The 17,804-nt window shown below is 41.4% G+C and overlaps 1 protein-coding gene across 1 annotated transcript in view; it reads right to left on the reverse strand.

The window, feature by feature from the left end:
- dock10 (dedicator of cytokinesis 10) overlaps positions 1–17,804 on the reverse strand; it is a gene marked incomplete at its 5' end in the record, with an annotated part of 161,514 nt that overhangs the window by 83,829 nt on the left and 59,881 nt on the right. Inside the window, 8 exons of the mRNA XM_080731698.1 lie at positions 3,672–3,764; positions 3,895–3,960; positions 6,350–6,537; positions 7,901–7,980; positions 8,205–8,327; positions 9,016–9,098; positions 15,829–15,951; positions 16,971–17,243. Coding sequence (XP_080587824.1) covers positions 3,672–3,764; positions 3,895–3,960; positions 6,350–6,537; positions 7,901–7,980; positions 8,205–8,327; positions 9,016–9,098; positions 15,829–15,951; positions 16,971–17,243 — 1,029 coding nt within the window. The remainder of the gene's footprint in view (positions 1–3,671; positions 3,765–3,894; positions 3,961–6,349; positions 6,538–7,900; positions 7,981–8,204; positions 8,328–9,015; positions 9,099–15,828; positions 15,952–16,970; positions 17,244–17,804) is intronic.

The following is a 17,804-nucleotide window of genomic DNA, read 5'->3' on the forward strand; positions in this document are numbered from 1 at the left end:
CATTCTATTCTTGAGCGATGGTCCTGGAAGGAGCCAAGCTCCAACTTCTGGCTTTGTCCGTTTGTCCAAAGTTAAGCCCCGTTTTCACTGAGTCAAACTTCTGGAAGTTTTTTCCAAAATGACGGCAATTTTGAAATTCACGCCATGTGAAAACGGCCACTTATTTTGTCTTCCGTTAGTTTTGGGGGCCGAAATTTGACGGGAAAATACCTAGTAATTTTTGCAGAAAGTACCGTGAGAATACAAATTTCCCTTCTGTGAAAACGCATACCGTTATTTTTGACGTTTTTTTGACAAGCAGGTGCGTAAGGAGCCAATGATAACAGTTAAAGCATTATATTTGGGATTGAAAACGATCTGAATGTGAATGGGATATACAGTAGAAATATAATACAGCTTCACCTTGCATTAGGGATATCATTATTTAGGCAATAGAAGAGTAGAGTCGCATTGTGACCATGGCTGGCTGCCTGCAAAGGTGCAATGATTTCTTAACGGCAGCTCCTTTTGGAACCTCTTCCTCCGCTATCTGCGGAGGGACTGGAGAGGTTCCGAAAGAAAGAAGCTGTTCTCAACAAAAGGTGCATCATTAGTTTATCGTCGTTGTCGTGTGATGATTAGCCTAAAAGTCTTTTGAGCAGCGAGCGAGTCCACAGACCACAGCTAAAGCCCACAGGTTGCATTAGATGAGATCCTTTCTGAACGGACCTTATGTGTTGTTGTTGCTGAGCATGAAGAATATTTTGTTTTAGTAAATCCATTTGTAGCGTTCAGAGTGAGAGAGAGAAGAGACAGGACAGTCAACGATGCCACCGCAGTGAACGCAGTTCAACGCACCGAACTGGGGAGAGTTTTTTCTATTTTTTCTTCAGGTCTTTCAGTCCAAGTGTTGCCATGTCTGCTAATTATAAGCGACTCTGGGCTTCATTTCCGTAAAGTTGCTTGTATATGATAGTTGCTGGTTTCGTTTTATTTGTTGTGAGCTTGTAGATCGGTAATTTTCAATTAGCTGATGCGTGTAGTTTTAAAGTGCTCGTGTGGCCTAGATAATATCACTTTTTGGGGATTATTTTCGTACACCTGGTTGCTCTCGCAAAGTCTGGCAACACTGACTTTCATACCGCGACAACTTTTAGTGAAAACGAGGTATTTTATGGCTATGCCAGCATTTTTGCTTATGTGAAAACACCCAAAAAACTAAACTCCCGGCAAGTTGAAAATCATTATGCTAATTCTTTTGCAGGAAAAATTCCTGAACTGTAGTGAAAACATGCCTTTTGTTACACACCATGCAGGCTCACATTGGCAGACCAGTGTGACAAACACTTGTAGATCAACTATTTCCGGTGTGTGCAGCACTGAAGCCCTTAACAGTCAATATTTTTAGTTCATGCTTTTCCTCCCCACGCTGCGACTGTTAGGTCAACATTTTGACAGACCTATTTACACATAGTTTTGATACATTTAACAAAGATCCAAAGACATTTCTTAATAATACTTTGTTGACTGAGATCCACCAGAGCTCTGTACTAGTCTAATTCCTTTCGATATTCTACATAATTACGTCATCACGCGATGACATCACAACATTGTCATCACAACCATTGCACTAGTCCTTTAAAAGACGTCCGTCCAATAAACACAATGTTATTCAACTACTTTTTCCATCTCTCTGAACCGTTTTGTTACATACCTATCTTGTAAATTAGTTGCGCTGATTCACAGTGGCGCTCCAGTGAAATGTTTCACTGGACGATACATCTGAAAGGTGGACATAAGAATTACTCCCACACGGATGTGGTAGTCGGACACAAGCTGTACTCAATTGGAGGATACAAGAACTACCCGAACGACAAGGATCAGATTGAAGTCCACATCTTCAACACATTGTCTTTGCGTTGGAGGAAGTTGCCCCCAGTGACAAATGGAAGAGGACAAAGTTCCTTTGAGGTTCCCTCTGTGCGATATGGCCACACAGCTGAGCTGGTAGAAGAAATTGTCTACATCTGGGGAGGTTATCCTTTCTGCAAGGTTCTTTACGCCTTTGATGTTGACACCCACAGCTGGTTCAAACCTGAGGTTTCTGGAACTGTTCCAGTGGCGACGTACAACCACTCAGCCTGCGTCTTTGGGAAGGTCATGTATGTGTATGGAGGAGACACCCAGCTGACTGGATATACTAATGACATGTACAAGTTGGACACTACCACAATGGTCTGGTCTTTAATTAACACCAGAGGAACTCCACCACCTGCTTCATTAGGTCACTCTGCCACCATCATTGGAACAAAGATGTTTGTATTTGGGGGCTTTGGAGACCAAGGGAACTTAAACAACAGCACTGTGTTTGACACAGAGACCAACTGCTGGCTATACACACCTTCTGAACAGCCTATCCCAGGAGAACGCAGTAATCAGGCAGACTTTTCCTACAGTGGAGAGCTGTACATATTTGGTGGGAACAAGAACCAGCGCTTCAACGATCTGTGGAAATTAAGTCCAGAGACCTTTTCCTGGAAAAGGTCCAGGAAAAGCCCAAAGGGGAAGGCCCCTGTATGATGAATTGGATGTGCTGTTGCATGGTGGGAGAACGTATTGTGGTGCATGGAGAAGACAACCTGTACATCCTAGACTTAAATCCTAGCCTGAAGACGTTATGTAAGCTAGCAGTCATCCAGCATGGTCTGGAGCTGTCTGAACTCCCACATGACATCAGGTGGGAACTGGCAGCCATGACAGCAACAGAAAAAATCAAACCTCGGTTCGAAGTGAAGCGGTGAATTTGTATTCTATGTGTTCTAGATCTATACATTCTGTGATCTATACTTTCTACTGTATGTTCTTTAGTTCTAGTTCTGCATGAATGAATGAGCCAAATTGTCATGTGAAGCTTGGCCAATCCTCAATTCCTCATTCTGGACATGCACAGGACAGACAAAACCAACCAATCACAGCGCAGAGATGCAGGGGACAGGTACGGGACACACAAAGCCAAACCTTGGAAGCGGCGTTCACCGCTTCAAAAAATGACATAGCCCATACCACACACATACACATGCATGTATGCACGCACGCACACACGTATGCAAGTGGCAACATACACGCATAGAAGATGGTTGATGAGGTGATGATGAAGAGGAAGATGATGAAGAAAAGTGTCTTCCAGGAGAAAATGTGCATAAAAAGATACAGAATATCTTTGTTGATACTCGGATTTGAACTCACAACAATTACATGCAGTGAGGGAGTAACACTGCTGTTAAATTCATCACTATACCAGGTGCCATTTAGTATGACAACACTCATCTCCATATTTGGGCACACTCTCCAGATTTACAAGCTCACTTGTAACTCTGCTATTTTAGAGCATATTAGAATGTTTTTCAAAAATGTTGAATCATTTTTTTCCCCTTTTTTTTAACATAAATCTTCTCTTCTGGGGGTCCCTGGCACAAAGACCTTTTACATGGTGGGGTCCCCAGACAAACATATATGAATTTGGGGATCCTGTTTGATGTTTGGGGACCACGGACACAAATTAGCCTCTTGCTAAATCCTGTGTATTTACATTGCTTCATGCAATTGTTCATTACTATGCATTGTCTCGTCTAAATAAAATAAAATAAATGAAATGAAATGAGATGCTATTAACATTCAGTGTTAGTTGTCACCTCATCGTAGAAGTCAGGGTTCTGGGAATGATGGAGGACTGTGGAGCAGGCTGCCGTGGTGAAGAGTGGACCTCCTGGCTTGCCGTAGATGCACTGTGAGGAGACAGGAAGGCATAAACATGAAGGTGACACCGACGCGTAAATCTCCTTTTCCTCTGGTGCTGCTGAGAGGAGGAGAATAAAAAACCTCAAGGGTTTTGCTGTGGGAAGCATTCGTTCTTACCTTTAAAGGTTTGGCAACTTCCTCGTCTGAGCTGCGGAACTCTACGTAGACTGCGATGTTACGAGCCTGTAGAACAAAGAGGCCTCTGTTAACATTAAGAGATGCCCATGTGTGCCGTGGTTTATGAGAGATAATCAGAGATCTGCGGTGGCGAGACAGTGAAAACACAATAGTCGTATTCCTATTCCCTACTACCTGATTACTTTCTTTATTACCAGTAAGACTCCCTAAATCGGGAGATAAGCGACCGTCAGGTCGCATACACAAACTTTGAAAGGCAACGGTAGCCAATCAGGAGGGAATATGGGAAATGGGACAGATCCATGTTGATGACATGACTGTAGAGATACTGTGTACCGCTTTGCGTGATCTTAGGGCAAAATCTGTAGGAGCAGTGTCTAAAAATGTGTCTTGCAAGAATCGGCCACATGGTGGCGCTAGAAGAGGGCCATGTGAGAAACGAGTGGGGGTGGGGGTTGTGGTTTGGCAGCCAAGGAGTGTGTGTGTGTGCAAAGTTTGACATGGATCGGGGCAACGGTGGCGGAGATATATGAGTAGGGGAAAAGTATGACGTGGCGGACAGACAGACTGACGGACGGACAGACAGACTGACTGACAGACAGCCGGTGGAGGTTTTGATAGTAACTGCGACCTGACGGTCGCAATTAGATTATTTTTCTGTGTCTGTCCTGTGTTTCATATAAACATAACACTGCCATGATGACAAGGGAATATGTCCATGATTTGCGTGATTTCATGTTTGCATACTTGCAACATACACAGTGCATTTACAGTATTCACTGCTCTTTTCCTGAAAATGTCCTGCAAATGTATTTTTTCCACAGGTTTCTTTCACTGATTTGCCGTTCAAATCTTTATGGAGGATGGAGCGTATTTTTGCAGAAACCCGCAAATGGCAAGAAACCACTCCATTCCCATTGAAAAAATATGCACCTTCATAGGTAGATTTAAGTCGTAGAGAAGGTCGTACAAATAGCAATAGCTGATCTACAAGCTCAATGTTCTGCAAATCCCCTGAAAATCTACTGTCTTGCCAATGGCATGACGTGTGAAGTTTTGAAATGGCACATCTGTGTTTGACATCGGCCAAACACTAGTCACTTCCCCAGAATTCAGATTATGATCATTTTGACTTCCCCAGAATTCAGATTACAATCATTTCACTACCGCAGAATTCTGATTATTATAATTTATACTACCGCAGAATCGTAGTTCTACCACCAGAGTTCAGACACTGATAACATGATAATATGATAATCAGCACCTATCAAACATAGTTTAACAGGAAGCAGGAAGTGCAGTCTGCAACTATATCCTGTGTGTAACATCATCGGCATTTTGCAGCATTGGTTCTCAAAGTGAGGTCCGGGGAACACCAGGGGTCCTTGGGGTGGTTCCAGGGGGTCCCCAGCATAATTGTTTTTTAACCACTTACCCATTTTTTATTCTTTGGCTATTCAAAACTCACACAAATGTTCTCTTCTGGGGGGTCCCTGGCAGAAACAAGTTTAAGAACACTGCTGGTGTGCAGTAGTAGTGTTCATTTCATTCTTGTGAAATGGGACATTGTGCATAATGAATACTTTTTTACTTTTGGTACTTTAAGTTTAAGTACATTTCGATACCAATACTTTTGTACTCGAGTACATTTTTATTCCGAACTTCGACTTGTAGCAGAGTATTTCACTCGTTCGCGAACGTCCCGCCTCTACCAGGCAGTTTCGAGTCCCGTTCCCGACGACCTTTATTGCATGTCTAGATAAAGGCATAAAAGCCCCCAAAACATATCTTAAAACGTTTTCACTGAAACTAAATAAAAACTAAACCAACTAGGACAAAATATAGCTGCAAGCAGCAATAAAGTGGCCAAGCCAGGAAAAAGTAGGAAAGCAAAAAAGCAGCAAGGGGAAAAAAAGCAGGAGAAGCATAAAAGTGGGAAAAGAATTCAAAGAAAAACTAGAAGTAGACCTCCAGAGGTCAAAAGCCAGAGTGGCAAAGTTGTTTGGCATGAGGAGATGCATATGTGTGTCTAGGTTTCAGTCAAACAGAGCATGAGCTATACCTGTCCAAAGTTTGCACTTTCAAACAGCGCCACCCTTTGGCCAATCGTTGCGAGCTTCGTGTTTTCACCGTTTGGCATAGTCCTCTACCATATTGCTGAGTTTCGCAAAAAGCGACTGCACGGTCAAGCCATGTACAGAAAAAGCGGCGGAATAATAAAAACACCAGTATCAATTAGTGGCCTCCGCCACTTTGTGGCTTGGCCACTAAATATATTGACAATTTTGTCAACAAATAAAAACTTGACAAAAATGTTAGTTGAGGGACTGGTGGAGAAAAAATCCAGTAGAACTAAAAGACAAGTGATTTTATGTTTGGTTGTGCTCGGGTGTTGCGAGCAGATGTACAAAATCGACTGTACATTTAGTAGTACCTTGGCGAAGCTCTTCTGGCTGTCGTACTTGAGGTGCTTGGGGTAGATGTAGAGGTGGTTGCGGTAGACGCGGTGGGGCTGGGTGTACCTGGTGGTGGCCTGGACAAACTCCTCCACCTCCACGGTGGGACGGTGGAGGTCCAGCTCCTCACAGGGCCTCACCGGGACGTAGGAGGACGTCACGCAGTCTGGGAGGACAGGAGGACATGAGGACATGGGGACACCCACTAGAAACACACTCGGTAGAAACCAGGGCAGAAACCTCTAATCTCAGTTTTTCGTAAATGAATGACCTACTTGATCATACTACAGCGTAACAAAAAAGTATCAAAAGTAGCAATTTACAATTTAGGCATTCTGCAGAAGCTCTTAACTCATTCCCTGCCAAAAAATATGTTTCTATGATAAAAACGTCTTTAAAACGTCTTTTTCACTATGGACCTCCCTGCCAGACGTCTTCTGAACGTCTTTTTTTTTTAAATAATAAAAAAAAAAAATTTTTTTTTTTGAAAAAATTTTTTTTGGACCTCCAACAGTGTACTAGGCATGATCGCGATCGCGAAATTGCATGTTTAACCCCCATACCAACCCCATCTTTCAAACATGGCAGCCATGTTTGTTTACATTTGAAGAAAACATAAGGGCTCCTTTCTCCTGAATGCCTGAACGGATTTCCAAGCGGATTGTTTTGTTTGAAAGCTGTGAAAAGCATGCACATGCATAGTGCATGATCTGTGCACGAATGTGTGCACCAGCGTGCACACTATTTTTTTAACCCTTTGTTGGCGAACCGGCAATATAAGAGGTCATCCCACTTTAAATATGCCACCGACTGAGTTAATCCAGAGCGACTTACAATAAGCAAGGTAATACATAAAAAACATCAACATCAGTACATCAAATGCATAGCAATATCAATCTAGTACAAAATAACGTAGGTAGACCAAGCAGTAAAAAACTTTATATGAAATTTTAGGTTTCACTTTATAAGAAACCTAAAATAAATGTAAAAAAGCTATCTATCTCTCATGTATGGTCAGTCATTGAGGGTAGGCGAGTGCTACGTAAAGTGCTATGGGCTTACTGTAGGTGGAGTCTGAAAAGGTCAGTCTTCAGACCACGGCGGAAGGGAGTGAGTCTGCTGTTCTAAGTGTGACAGGGAGTTTATTTCCACAGTTTGGGGGCCAAGAGGGCAAATTGTCTAGGACGAGTGGATTTTGGTCCTGGGATTTTTAGCGCTTTGAGCTTGTAGATCTGCTACTTTTGCTATTTTAACATTTTTGAGTAACAGTAACAGTTTTGCTTTCCACCAGACAGATATAATACATGGAATGGAGGGACTAGCATTGAGGACTGACAAAACCTGCATGGGAACATGAAAGAAGGGGTTTTGGTTTAAATGTTTTACTGCCGGGTCGACATATTAATTAAGCAATATCAAGATGTCTGTTTGGGTTCAAATAAAATGAGCATTGTTTTGTACTACTATCAGTTTGTAGAATTAAAAGCCTCAACTGATTAATCAATAATGGTTTTAAAGGTGGGACATACTGGGATGTTCCATAGGGATGTAGTCCACCATGATGTCCAGGTTCCCTGGAATGGTCTGAAGCTTGCTGGTCTTCTCAGCTCTGCGGAACAAACAGGGCATCTTATTCTGGAGAGGTCTGGAAGCCTTGCACATAACCATATTATACATGTTTCTGTACCGTTGACAAATACTGGGGGGGGGGGGGGGTAATAAAGGCAATGATGCTTGTGAAAACACATTGGAGCAATAAAATAACAGTCATCAGTGACTTCAAATGAAAACGTGGGGACCATTAGTGTGAAGCATTGGTGGAAACGTGAGTACCTCCTGTACTCAGACACCAGCTTGATCAGGTCGTCCGTGGAGATCTTGTTGCTCTCCTGTTTGAAGAGAGGCGAGAAGCGACACTCCCTGTCCAACGTCCCCTGGTTGTCCTTAAACACCGACCTGTCTCACACACCACACCACACCGCAGGGAGACACATCAGCGCACAGAGGTTGGCCCAGTCCTTCTCAACAACCTAGCTACTGGTGTTAAGGGCTTGATATACTTTGTTGAGTGCTGTATCACACGCTGAAAATAGCAGATCTACAAGCCCATGTTGCGACAAGTGTGGTGAGGTTGCAGGTCTGCTATTTCCGGTGTGCAACAGAGTCGCAACCAAAATGCATAAATTACCCTTCAGGCTGACCCCAAGCTAGACAGGTTAAAAAACAAACATGAAGAGAACAGTAGTGTACACAAAATGTCTAGTGTTTAATGACTATAAGGCTAGGTTCAGAGTGCAGTCCATATCTAGGTCGGACAAGATTGTCTTTATCAAGTCTAAACAGCAAAAAGAAACAAACCACATTCCAAGATGGTTTGAAATGTGATTCAAATATGATTCCTAAAGATGTTTTCTCGGTCTGAACAGTCGGACACTGAAGCCTGATTTATACTTTGTCATCCAACAGTGTCTCTCACCGAAAACAGCCGTTGTACTGTACAAGCTCATAGATTCTAGATTGGCTATAGTTAGGTTGTTACTGTATAGGTCAGGAATGTCTGAATATACAGATCCGATATAATCACTTGCAAATAACAGTGCACCTAAAGATGATATTTTCCTACTGTACAACCAGTGGGACCCACCTGACAGACCAGGCGAAAGGCATTCGGTACTTTCCCAGTTTACTGCAGAACTGTTTGTTGGATTTCAACATCTTCTGAACGGTCTGCACATGATACAAGCAAAGAGAGAGAGAGAGACAGACATAGAGAGACAGAGAGAGAGAGAGAGAGAGAGAGACATGGAGAGACAGAGAGAGAGAGAGGGGAAATGTGTCATAACATTCCTACAAGTAGCCGATCTTCTTGAAAGATCTGCACCGCGGTTGCGTTCGCAATTGACTCTAAATTGTAGGTGACCTAGAAGTTATGACAGGCGAAATCAAGAGGTCATGTCGCGCGGTAACCTGTGGCGACGGCGGGCCGCGTGCCTGGCAAACCAATCATTATGCTTAAACAAAGACCACATGGCGCGCCACCAAAGAGAGAGAGAGAGGGAGCAAGGGAACATGTTGGACTGAACCGAGGAAAAAACTTAATTTCTAAACCATCTGATGGAGCGCTGATGGAGATAAACCGGTAGGGTCTTTTGGGTGATTTATACTTACATGCATGCCAGTGTGTCCTGCTCCGAAAATAGTAGATCTCCAAGCCCACAACGTGTCATGCCGCGACACGTTGTGGGCTTGTAGATCTGCTATTTCCGGTGCAGGCGAGCGGCGTGCAACCGAGTGTAAATCAGGCATTACAGGAAATTTCTTCATAAAGGTCATGCGTACAGAAGCTTTGAATAGATGGGCCTTGTTCTATAGAACACATGGGCCCCACAGCGCTGTTCCACAGCTCCCAATGCTGTTGTTCACAGCATGCTCCATATGGTAGGACAGGATAACATGTTTCTCACGGCTTGTAGAGGTAAAAAGTCTAAGATATTAAAGGGAAACTAGGTAACTTTAAGCCTGTTTTTATATACCGGTATATATATTAGGGCTGGGACTTTAACTGATTAATTGCGATTAATTAATTACAGAAACGTGATTAAAAAAATTAACGCATTTTAATACCGATCATAGCGATGCACCAACCAAGAGACAACAAACGCAAAGGGAGAAGTAGCCGATCAGAGCGCTTTGCTTGGCCCAGTGGATGCGAAATTTAGATTTAAACAAGAATTGACACAGTCAATATATAAGCTGGTCAGATGAAAAAAAAAATGTTTTTTGAAAAAAAAAAATGTTTTTTGAAAAAAAAAAGTTTTGGAAAAAAATGTTTTTTGGAAAAAAAAAAGTTTTGAAAAAACTCGGGCGTGCTCAAACAACAGTAATAACTGCGTATTACCTTACTGTACTTTACTGTACTGTATACTGTACCTCACTGTACTGTACTGTACATATTCTGTGTTCTATATCTATGAAGTCTGTGTTCTAGATCTATGAATTTTGTCACTCCCCCCCCCCCGTGTATGTGTGTGTGTGTGTGTGTGTGTGTGTGTGTGTGTGTGTGTGTGTGTGTGTGTGTGACTTTTACTTATAACTGAGTACATCTACAGTGCAGTATTGATACTTTTAAGATACTTTTAAAAAAACAAGTGTAAAACATTTGAGTACTTTTTCCAACAGCTACTTTCCCCCATAGCCTGGAGGACTCCTGCTAAGTTTGCAGTTGCCATATAGCCTATTACTCTATAAATCTATCTGTGATGTCTGATTTTACTAAAACTAGCATGCTTATTAGGCAGTAGTGGGAAAAGTACTCGCATTCTTTACTTAAGTATCATACAAGTGGAAGACTTGTATTCAAAATTTACTTGAGTACAAGTATAAAAAGTATTTGTATTGAAATGTACCAAAAGCAGAAAGTACGCATTATGCAGAATGCAACCAAGGTGTTCAAATAAGTGTATTGATTGTACGCTATTTTCCAAAATCTTGTCTTGTGACACAAAAGTTTCCTTTTCTTTGATGATTGTTAGCCATATGGTTTAAACCCTAAAGTTAACTTGTTGCATTTATGTGGTCCACCCTCTGTTCTCAAAGAAAGGGAGATGTAAGGAGTGCCTTTATTTTGTAGTAACCGGATGTGACGACGTACACAGGACGCGGGAGATGGACCTGGGAGGTTGTGCTCTACCGCAGTATTGACTAGCCTGTTGCTTCACACTGCTGAGTTACACTGCTGTGTTGTTGCTGCTCATTTGTTTAATAAATACAAGACTTCGGATTACGTCGTTGTACGAGCCTGATAAGAGTAACTTGACATGCAGCAGCTACTCGGACCAGTAAACTACCGAATGCAAATGTTATATGGACGTTTATTTCAGCCACCAGGAAATAGACGGAGCCGCTCCAGCCAGAGAAACCATTTCATTACGACCGCAATAGTTTTGTGCTTGTCATTTCGCCAAGGTGATTCATGTTTGTTTTCTCTGCTGTCATAGTGTTCTGTACTATTGCAACTTTTAGCCAAATATATGTCTATATACATATGTATAGTAGCACTTTATCCAACGTCTGTGCATGTTTCTTCTTTCCCCACCTCACGTCCACTTGGCAGATCGATGGGCTGCGTTGTCGACTCAACATTGTAATAATAAAACACAACTTCTCAAACTCATGCATTACTCTTTATTTCTACGAACATACTGTCATGTTTCATTGTCATTAGAGTATAGTCTGGACTACACTTTTAGAAAACGTGCTGTGCATTATTTAACATTCTGCTACTGTAAATGATTTTCGAACTTTGCTGTCTAGAATCTGCGACATGCTCTGAGCTTGTAGGTCTGCTATTTTCGGCACAAAGCGACGTTTTGATACAAAGCATGAATTAGACTGTCCCAGAAGTGCAATTAGAAATCACACAAGTGCATTGTTAGCATTTGACAAGCTATGCATGTAAGCAAGCAACAGATGGCCCGATTGGGCTTGGTCTAATAGCTGGATCTTGCAATGAAAAAGTCCATGATGGCTACTATTTACGACACTCAGGCACTTAACTACACAATCTATACTTCCATAACTTATGCCAGCATGTCCATTTTTATCATGGGCATACAGATATTACCAGAGACAAATCTGCAAGCCCTAAATGTATGCTAACCTACTAGTGCATACTAAGCTCACAACGTGTCGCATCTGTACTTTTACTTTTGTGTCGCATCTGTACTTTTACTTTTGGTACTTTAAGTATAGAAAGCTTATTCTGGCTGCTTCAAAAGTGTAATAAATGAACTCAATGTTTTAAAACCTACAAAACAACCCTAATATTAAGAAAATTGGACATTAACTGGCTGGCGTACTGTTCAGTCCAGTTGGCGGTAATGCACCTTTAAGGTTACACCAACCACCAATAAACCCCAAAGAAAAGAAGAAGCAGCAACCAGGAAGACCAGGCGATCGCTTTAGTTGGTTTGTTCTTTGCTAGCACCTAGCACCCATACATGGCTAAACCGTTTGCCACAACAACAAAAAAAGCAGATACACGGTTAAAATTAATCTTTCTCCTCCGGCAATTGGACTTCATTTGGAAAGCTGAGTCGTAAATGTATTGTATCTGTGGTCATGTTTGCCCTTTTTTCACTGTGCATTGTCTCGTATAATAGTCTGTTTCATAATGATTTCGTATTGGTTCTTTGTCATCACAACTTGTTAACATCTGTATGTTACCAAACACCTAGCTATACATAGCCTCGGTATAAAATGCAAAAGACGTTAGGACTGAGTGATTATACAGTTGACGTAGTTTCTCATTTGGCCGCATAGTCAGCCCCGGTCAGCCCTCACAACAACAAAAGCCAGCCATGTATGGTGTTTTCGGATGTTTTTCGCTAACGTAATGCTTTTAAACACATTTGTATTTGGAAAAGTATATTGAGATGACGATGATGATGACTGCTCAATGTTCCCATAATGCTTTGAATGAACGTGACAAAGTGAACATATAACTGACTGACTATTGTGGGATGTAATCTGCAGTAGACGCCTGTGAATGTCCTGTCTATTCCTTATATTATTTACATTTTCCCCTTATGTAAGGGGTCCTACATTAACATTGCTTCATCACATTTAACTAAAACATGAACGCCACAGAAGATGCGCGTCCGCCACAACCACCGTGAGGAGTCCTGCTGTTATATGACCGCCCGCCCATCTCCGTCTTCTGTGGGTACAATCACATCAGCATTGGACAGTGGTTATAATCGTCCTGCTGCGACATGACGGGCCGAACGGACCTCCGATGGAACTCGACCATCACACACCGTCTTGGTTCTTTTAATGTTGTCTGACAATGACAAATTACTCTGCCTATAGAAAGACTACACACCTTAACGCTCAATGATGCCAGACGTTTTTATAGCCTCGGATGTAATGGTGTGTTGCAAAACAGTGGACTAATTCAATCAATATGGGATGTTATGATAGTGTACAATTGCTTGGCTAACTGCAGTAAGCTAGCGTGTTAGCATGCGGCAGTCATGTTTTCATCTTTTTAACATGACAAAAGACGCCTGTAGCAAGTTTGAAGTTGCCTTAGAGCCTATTACTCTATAAATCTATCTGTGATGTCTGATTGTACTAAAACTAGCATGCTTATTAGGCAGTAGTGGGAAAAGTACTCGCATTCTTTACTTAAGTATCATGCAATACTGCAATGTCAGTGGAAGTCTTGTATTCAAAATGTAGGATACTTGAGTACAAGTATAAAAAGTATTTGTATTAAAAGGTACCAAAAGCAGAAAGTACGCATTATGCAGAACTTAATGTAACCAAGGTGTTCAAATAAGTGTATTGATTGTAGGCATTTTCCAAAATCTTGTGGTATTTCACTGCTACATATCGTTCTAAATATATGCTTTCTTGTCATTTAGTACAATGAATGTGTTACCGTGTCTCTAGAAATGTGCTCATTATTTGTGAAGATACTAACTGTAATTCTCAAAGACTCGCATTGGTTAATTCATTACATCGTTTTTGCTCTGTTTCATTTGATATTAAAATGCAACTCGAATTAATCTACTGTGTGGACACTGATCAGATGACAGGAAGAAGCAGCTCATCAATGAATGTACTTTGTGTTGCTTTTGTAAATTGTGTAGGGTACGATATTTTCATGACTTCACACCAAAGCCCATATCATGGTCATAGAGTTAAATCATTGACAACTTGCATACTCGTTCAGTTCATATGTTAATGCAGATGGTATGCAGATGGTGTGACACATCACCTACTACAGCCTACAACGATGCCCAGGGCAACACTGCATATTGTCTATAAATGGCTCACAGTTTAAATAACGTACGGTTTATTTGGACAATCATCTGTAACAGATGAAGTATAATTAAATACAACGTGATTAACGTTTGTTTGACATCCTCATCACAATTACATTGGATGCATCGCGTTGATTAAAGTGAATGGCTGCTATAGTTTTGCTAGTTTTCATCACCTAATCACCTTCCTTTCATAACCTAATCTCTACGTTTAGAATTGAAAGAAGAAAAATAATGTTAATGTTAGTATGAAGCTAATTATAAAGCTTAAATGGATGATGATGTCAACAATGACTTGTGAAAATCAAAGAATGATAGCCGATCTACAAGCAATCATACAAACATTTTGTACTTTGATGCCAATACTTTTGTACTTTTACTCAAGTATAGACCTCTCTTTTCTTCTGTTTCATTTATCACAAGCAGGCTGGCCACAGGCACCGCCTCAGTGTGAAGGAATGGTGCTCCCTGCTGGACAAAATATTTCATTACAGCAGTACAGGTCTGGAGGGCCTGGCCAATGGATCATGAGCTCGGTGACCATGTGACATGGACAGCCAATGGGCAAATAGGTCGCCTAGGTCCCCTGAATGTCTCAGGACAATGTAATCTGTTTAAAGAGCTGGTCCTGCTGACCAGCTAAAAACTCACTTGTTGATTCCCTCGTACAACAAAATGTGTTTTACTTTAAAAAAAAAATGCTTCTCAGGTCAAATATCAATGTGCGATTAAAATGTGATTAATTGCGATTAATTAATCACAGAGCCTGTAATTAATTAGATTAAAATTTGTAATCACATCCCAGCCCTAATATATATATATATATATATATATATATATATATATATATATATATATATATATAATATAATATAATATATATATATATATATATATATATATATATATATATATATATATATATATATATATATATATATATATGTATATATATATATATATATATGTATATATATATATATATATGTATACAAATATTTTAGCATTTTAGCAGTCATTTCCCTCTATCAGCCACTACATTGTTGTGCTGGGGTGTTTCCTTGCAGAAAGACACATCCCTCTGGCTGTATTTTGGTTTAGTTCCACTGTTTATGTTGACATTCATCCCATGGAGGGATGTTTTTGTCAGGGGGAGCTGGCCAGAGCTCCTATTTGTTCCCTTTGAACTTCAAAGGGGAATGAATGAATGAATGAATGAATATTTTATTTCTGTGTCTGGACAACATTTGACCCATCCCATATGGGATTATCAGACACATCAAATACATACTATACATGTAAACAAAACAGACATTCCAGTGAGAATTCCACCATGGGATGTGCAGTGAGGTAACTGATTGGGCCATAAAAGTGTCAAGGGCTCGTTAGTGATCTCTCTAATCAATGAAAGCATCCAAGACAACTACCTGTTTGATGCCTGTCATAGAGGGGAGGAGGAGCGGGGGATGTGTTTGTATACACACACAGACTTGCCTAGTTCCCCTTTAAATAATCAATGATAACACAATGCATTGGGTTGCACAGGGAATGGTGAGAATATGAATACAAAGGTGCGTAATGTGTTGAATGACACGTGTAAGTAAAATGACAACAGGGGTTTTCCTCACCTTGCAAGAGTCTGCGTTCTTGATATAAGGCTCTGTCCCGGAAGCTATGTTCCCCATCAACACCTTCTCTATCCTCGCCACCATCACGATGTCTGTGTGAGGATGTGTCACTGAGAAGATGGCCTGCACACACACAGATGGTTGAGTTGAACTCATTGCAAAGCATAATCAAAATCGACTTATTTACTATTACTGCAAACGTAACTCGAACTAATTCACCCTCATTGTTGAGCGGTGGTAGACCGCTCCTATACGTGGCTGTGTGTGTGTCTGTAGCCTTTTTCCTCAGCGTTTTGCCATAGCAAAATGTGTGTATGTAGCACCATGTTTGTCTAGTGATGTCATATGTCGTATGTCTGTAGCCTTTTTCCTCAGCGTCTTGCCATAGCAAAACGTGTGTGTGTAGCATAGCCTGTACATCCTAGACTCAAATCCTAGTCTGAAGACGTAAGCACGACCACCGCTCACTTCACATTGGTTGTGATTTTTCTTATCTGTGTAATTCAAATGTTTCAAGACATCGTCTTGTGTTACTTCTTAGTCTTTGAAAGGTTTAGGTTTTGGATTGACATTGCACTTGCATTTTCGCTGTTTTATATGCTAAGCTGTTACATAAACCTTTACCAGACGGACGGGACAAAGCTGTGACGTTTCTCACAGTAAACTGCGACCTACGGTCGCAATAAGACTTAAAATGTTTAATATTTAAATCAAATGATATACTATATCTAATTATAATAATTATTATATTATAATAATAATATAATACCCACCCTGACGAGCACTAAGAGTTGAGGAATTACATTTTCTATAACACGGTTCTGTTGTGAAAATAACGCGAGGCGTTGTGAGCATGTAGATCAGCTATTTTCACAATTTCTGCCTCTAATATTTGACAGTTTGACCAAAGTTTAATTTGTCATTTTAGAGGTATTAAAAAGTCCTCAGATTGTCACATTAGAAATGTGCACATACCCTCTATACACTTAAAACTTTATGTTAATTTGTTTACTGTTGAGTAGGAAAACAATGTTGCACATTAACTTAATCATCTGGGGCCCGGGACCCCCCCCCAAAATAATTTGGGGACCCCCCCTGGGGGTCCCGAAAACCCACAGGTTGAGAACCACTGGGTTTTTCACCTGGTTGGGGAAGCAGAGCCAGTGTTCCAGGTCGGCGGGGACGTGGCAGTCTCCTGGCTTCCTCTCTGCAGGCGAGCTGAGCAGGCCGTTCTCCTGCGGGTCTGGTCCGGCTCCGGGCCCCGCCGTGCCGTTGGTGCAGCCGCCGCCGCCACCACCGCCGCCGCCCAGCATCTGACGCACCGCCTCGTGGTTCAGGTCCACGTGGAAGTCCGCCGACACCTTCCTGCCCTCACGCACGTCCAGCAGGGCCAGCACCACGAAGAACGGCTCGATCTGGAGGAACAAAGGTATTTATTGATTGACTGAAGTATTTATTAGAAGGTTGCATAGTAAAAGGTTCAGTTTCATGACAGTACAGTTCACTGGTACGAGGTCAACTAAAAAGGAAACTCAGGTAAGCCAAGGCTTATTTACATTGAGATCCTTTTCTTTCATATAACATGTTCCTCGCAAAAATACCCTGATTTTCGCAAAACTCCCGGGATTCTTGCGAGGACATGGGTGCTAAATCTTTTATAAAGGGTCCAAAGAGGTCAAATCAATCATCAAAACATTCTTGCTAGAGGATGGTCACAGAACCTCAGTTTGTGACTCTACTAGTCAACTAAAATCATATGATATTTAAAATATGACAAGTCTCTAGACTTCCATGTAATTCATAGTGCACGGATCATGCATGCTCATGCATAGATCATGCACCACGTGTGTGCTGTTTACAGCTTTCCAAACAAAAACATCCGCTTGAAAATCTGTTCAGGCATTCATGAGATAGCAGCATGGCCGTCATGTTTGAAAGATGGGGTTGGTATGGGGGTCAAACATGCAATTTCGCGA

The sequence above is a fragment of the Nannobrachium achirus genome, assembly GCF_963921795.1.
Source record: "Nannobrachium achirus genome assembly, chromosome: 8".
Lineage (NCBI taxonomy): Eukaryota > Metazoa > Chordata > Actinopteri > Myctophiformes > Myctophidae > Nannobrachium > Nannobrachium achirus.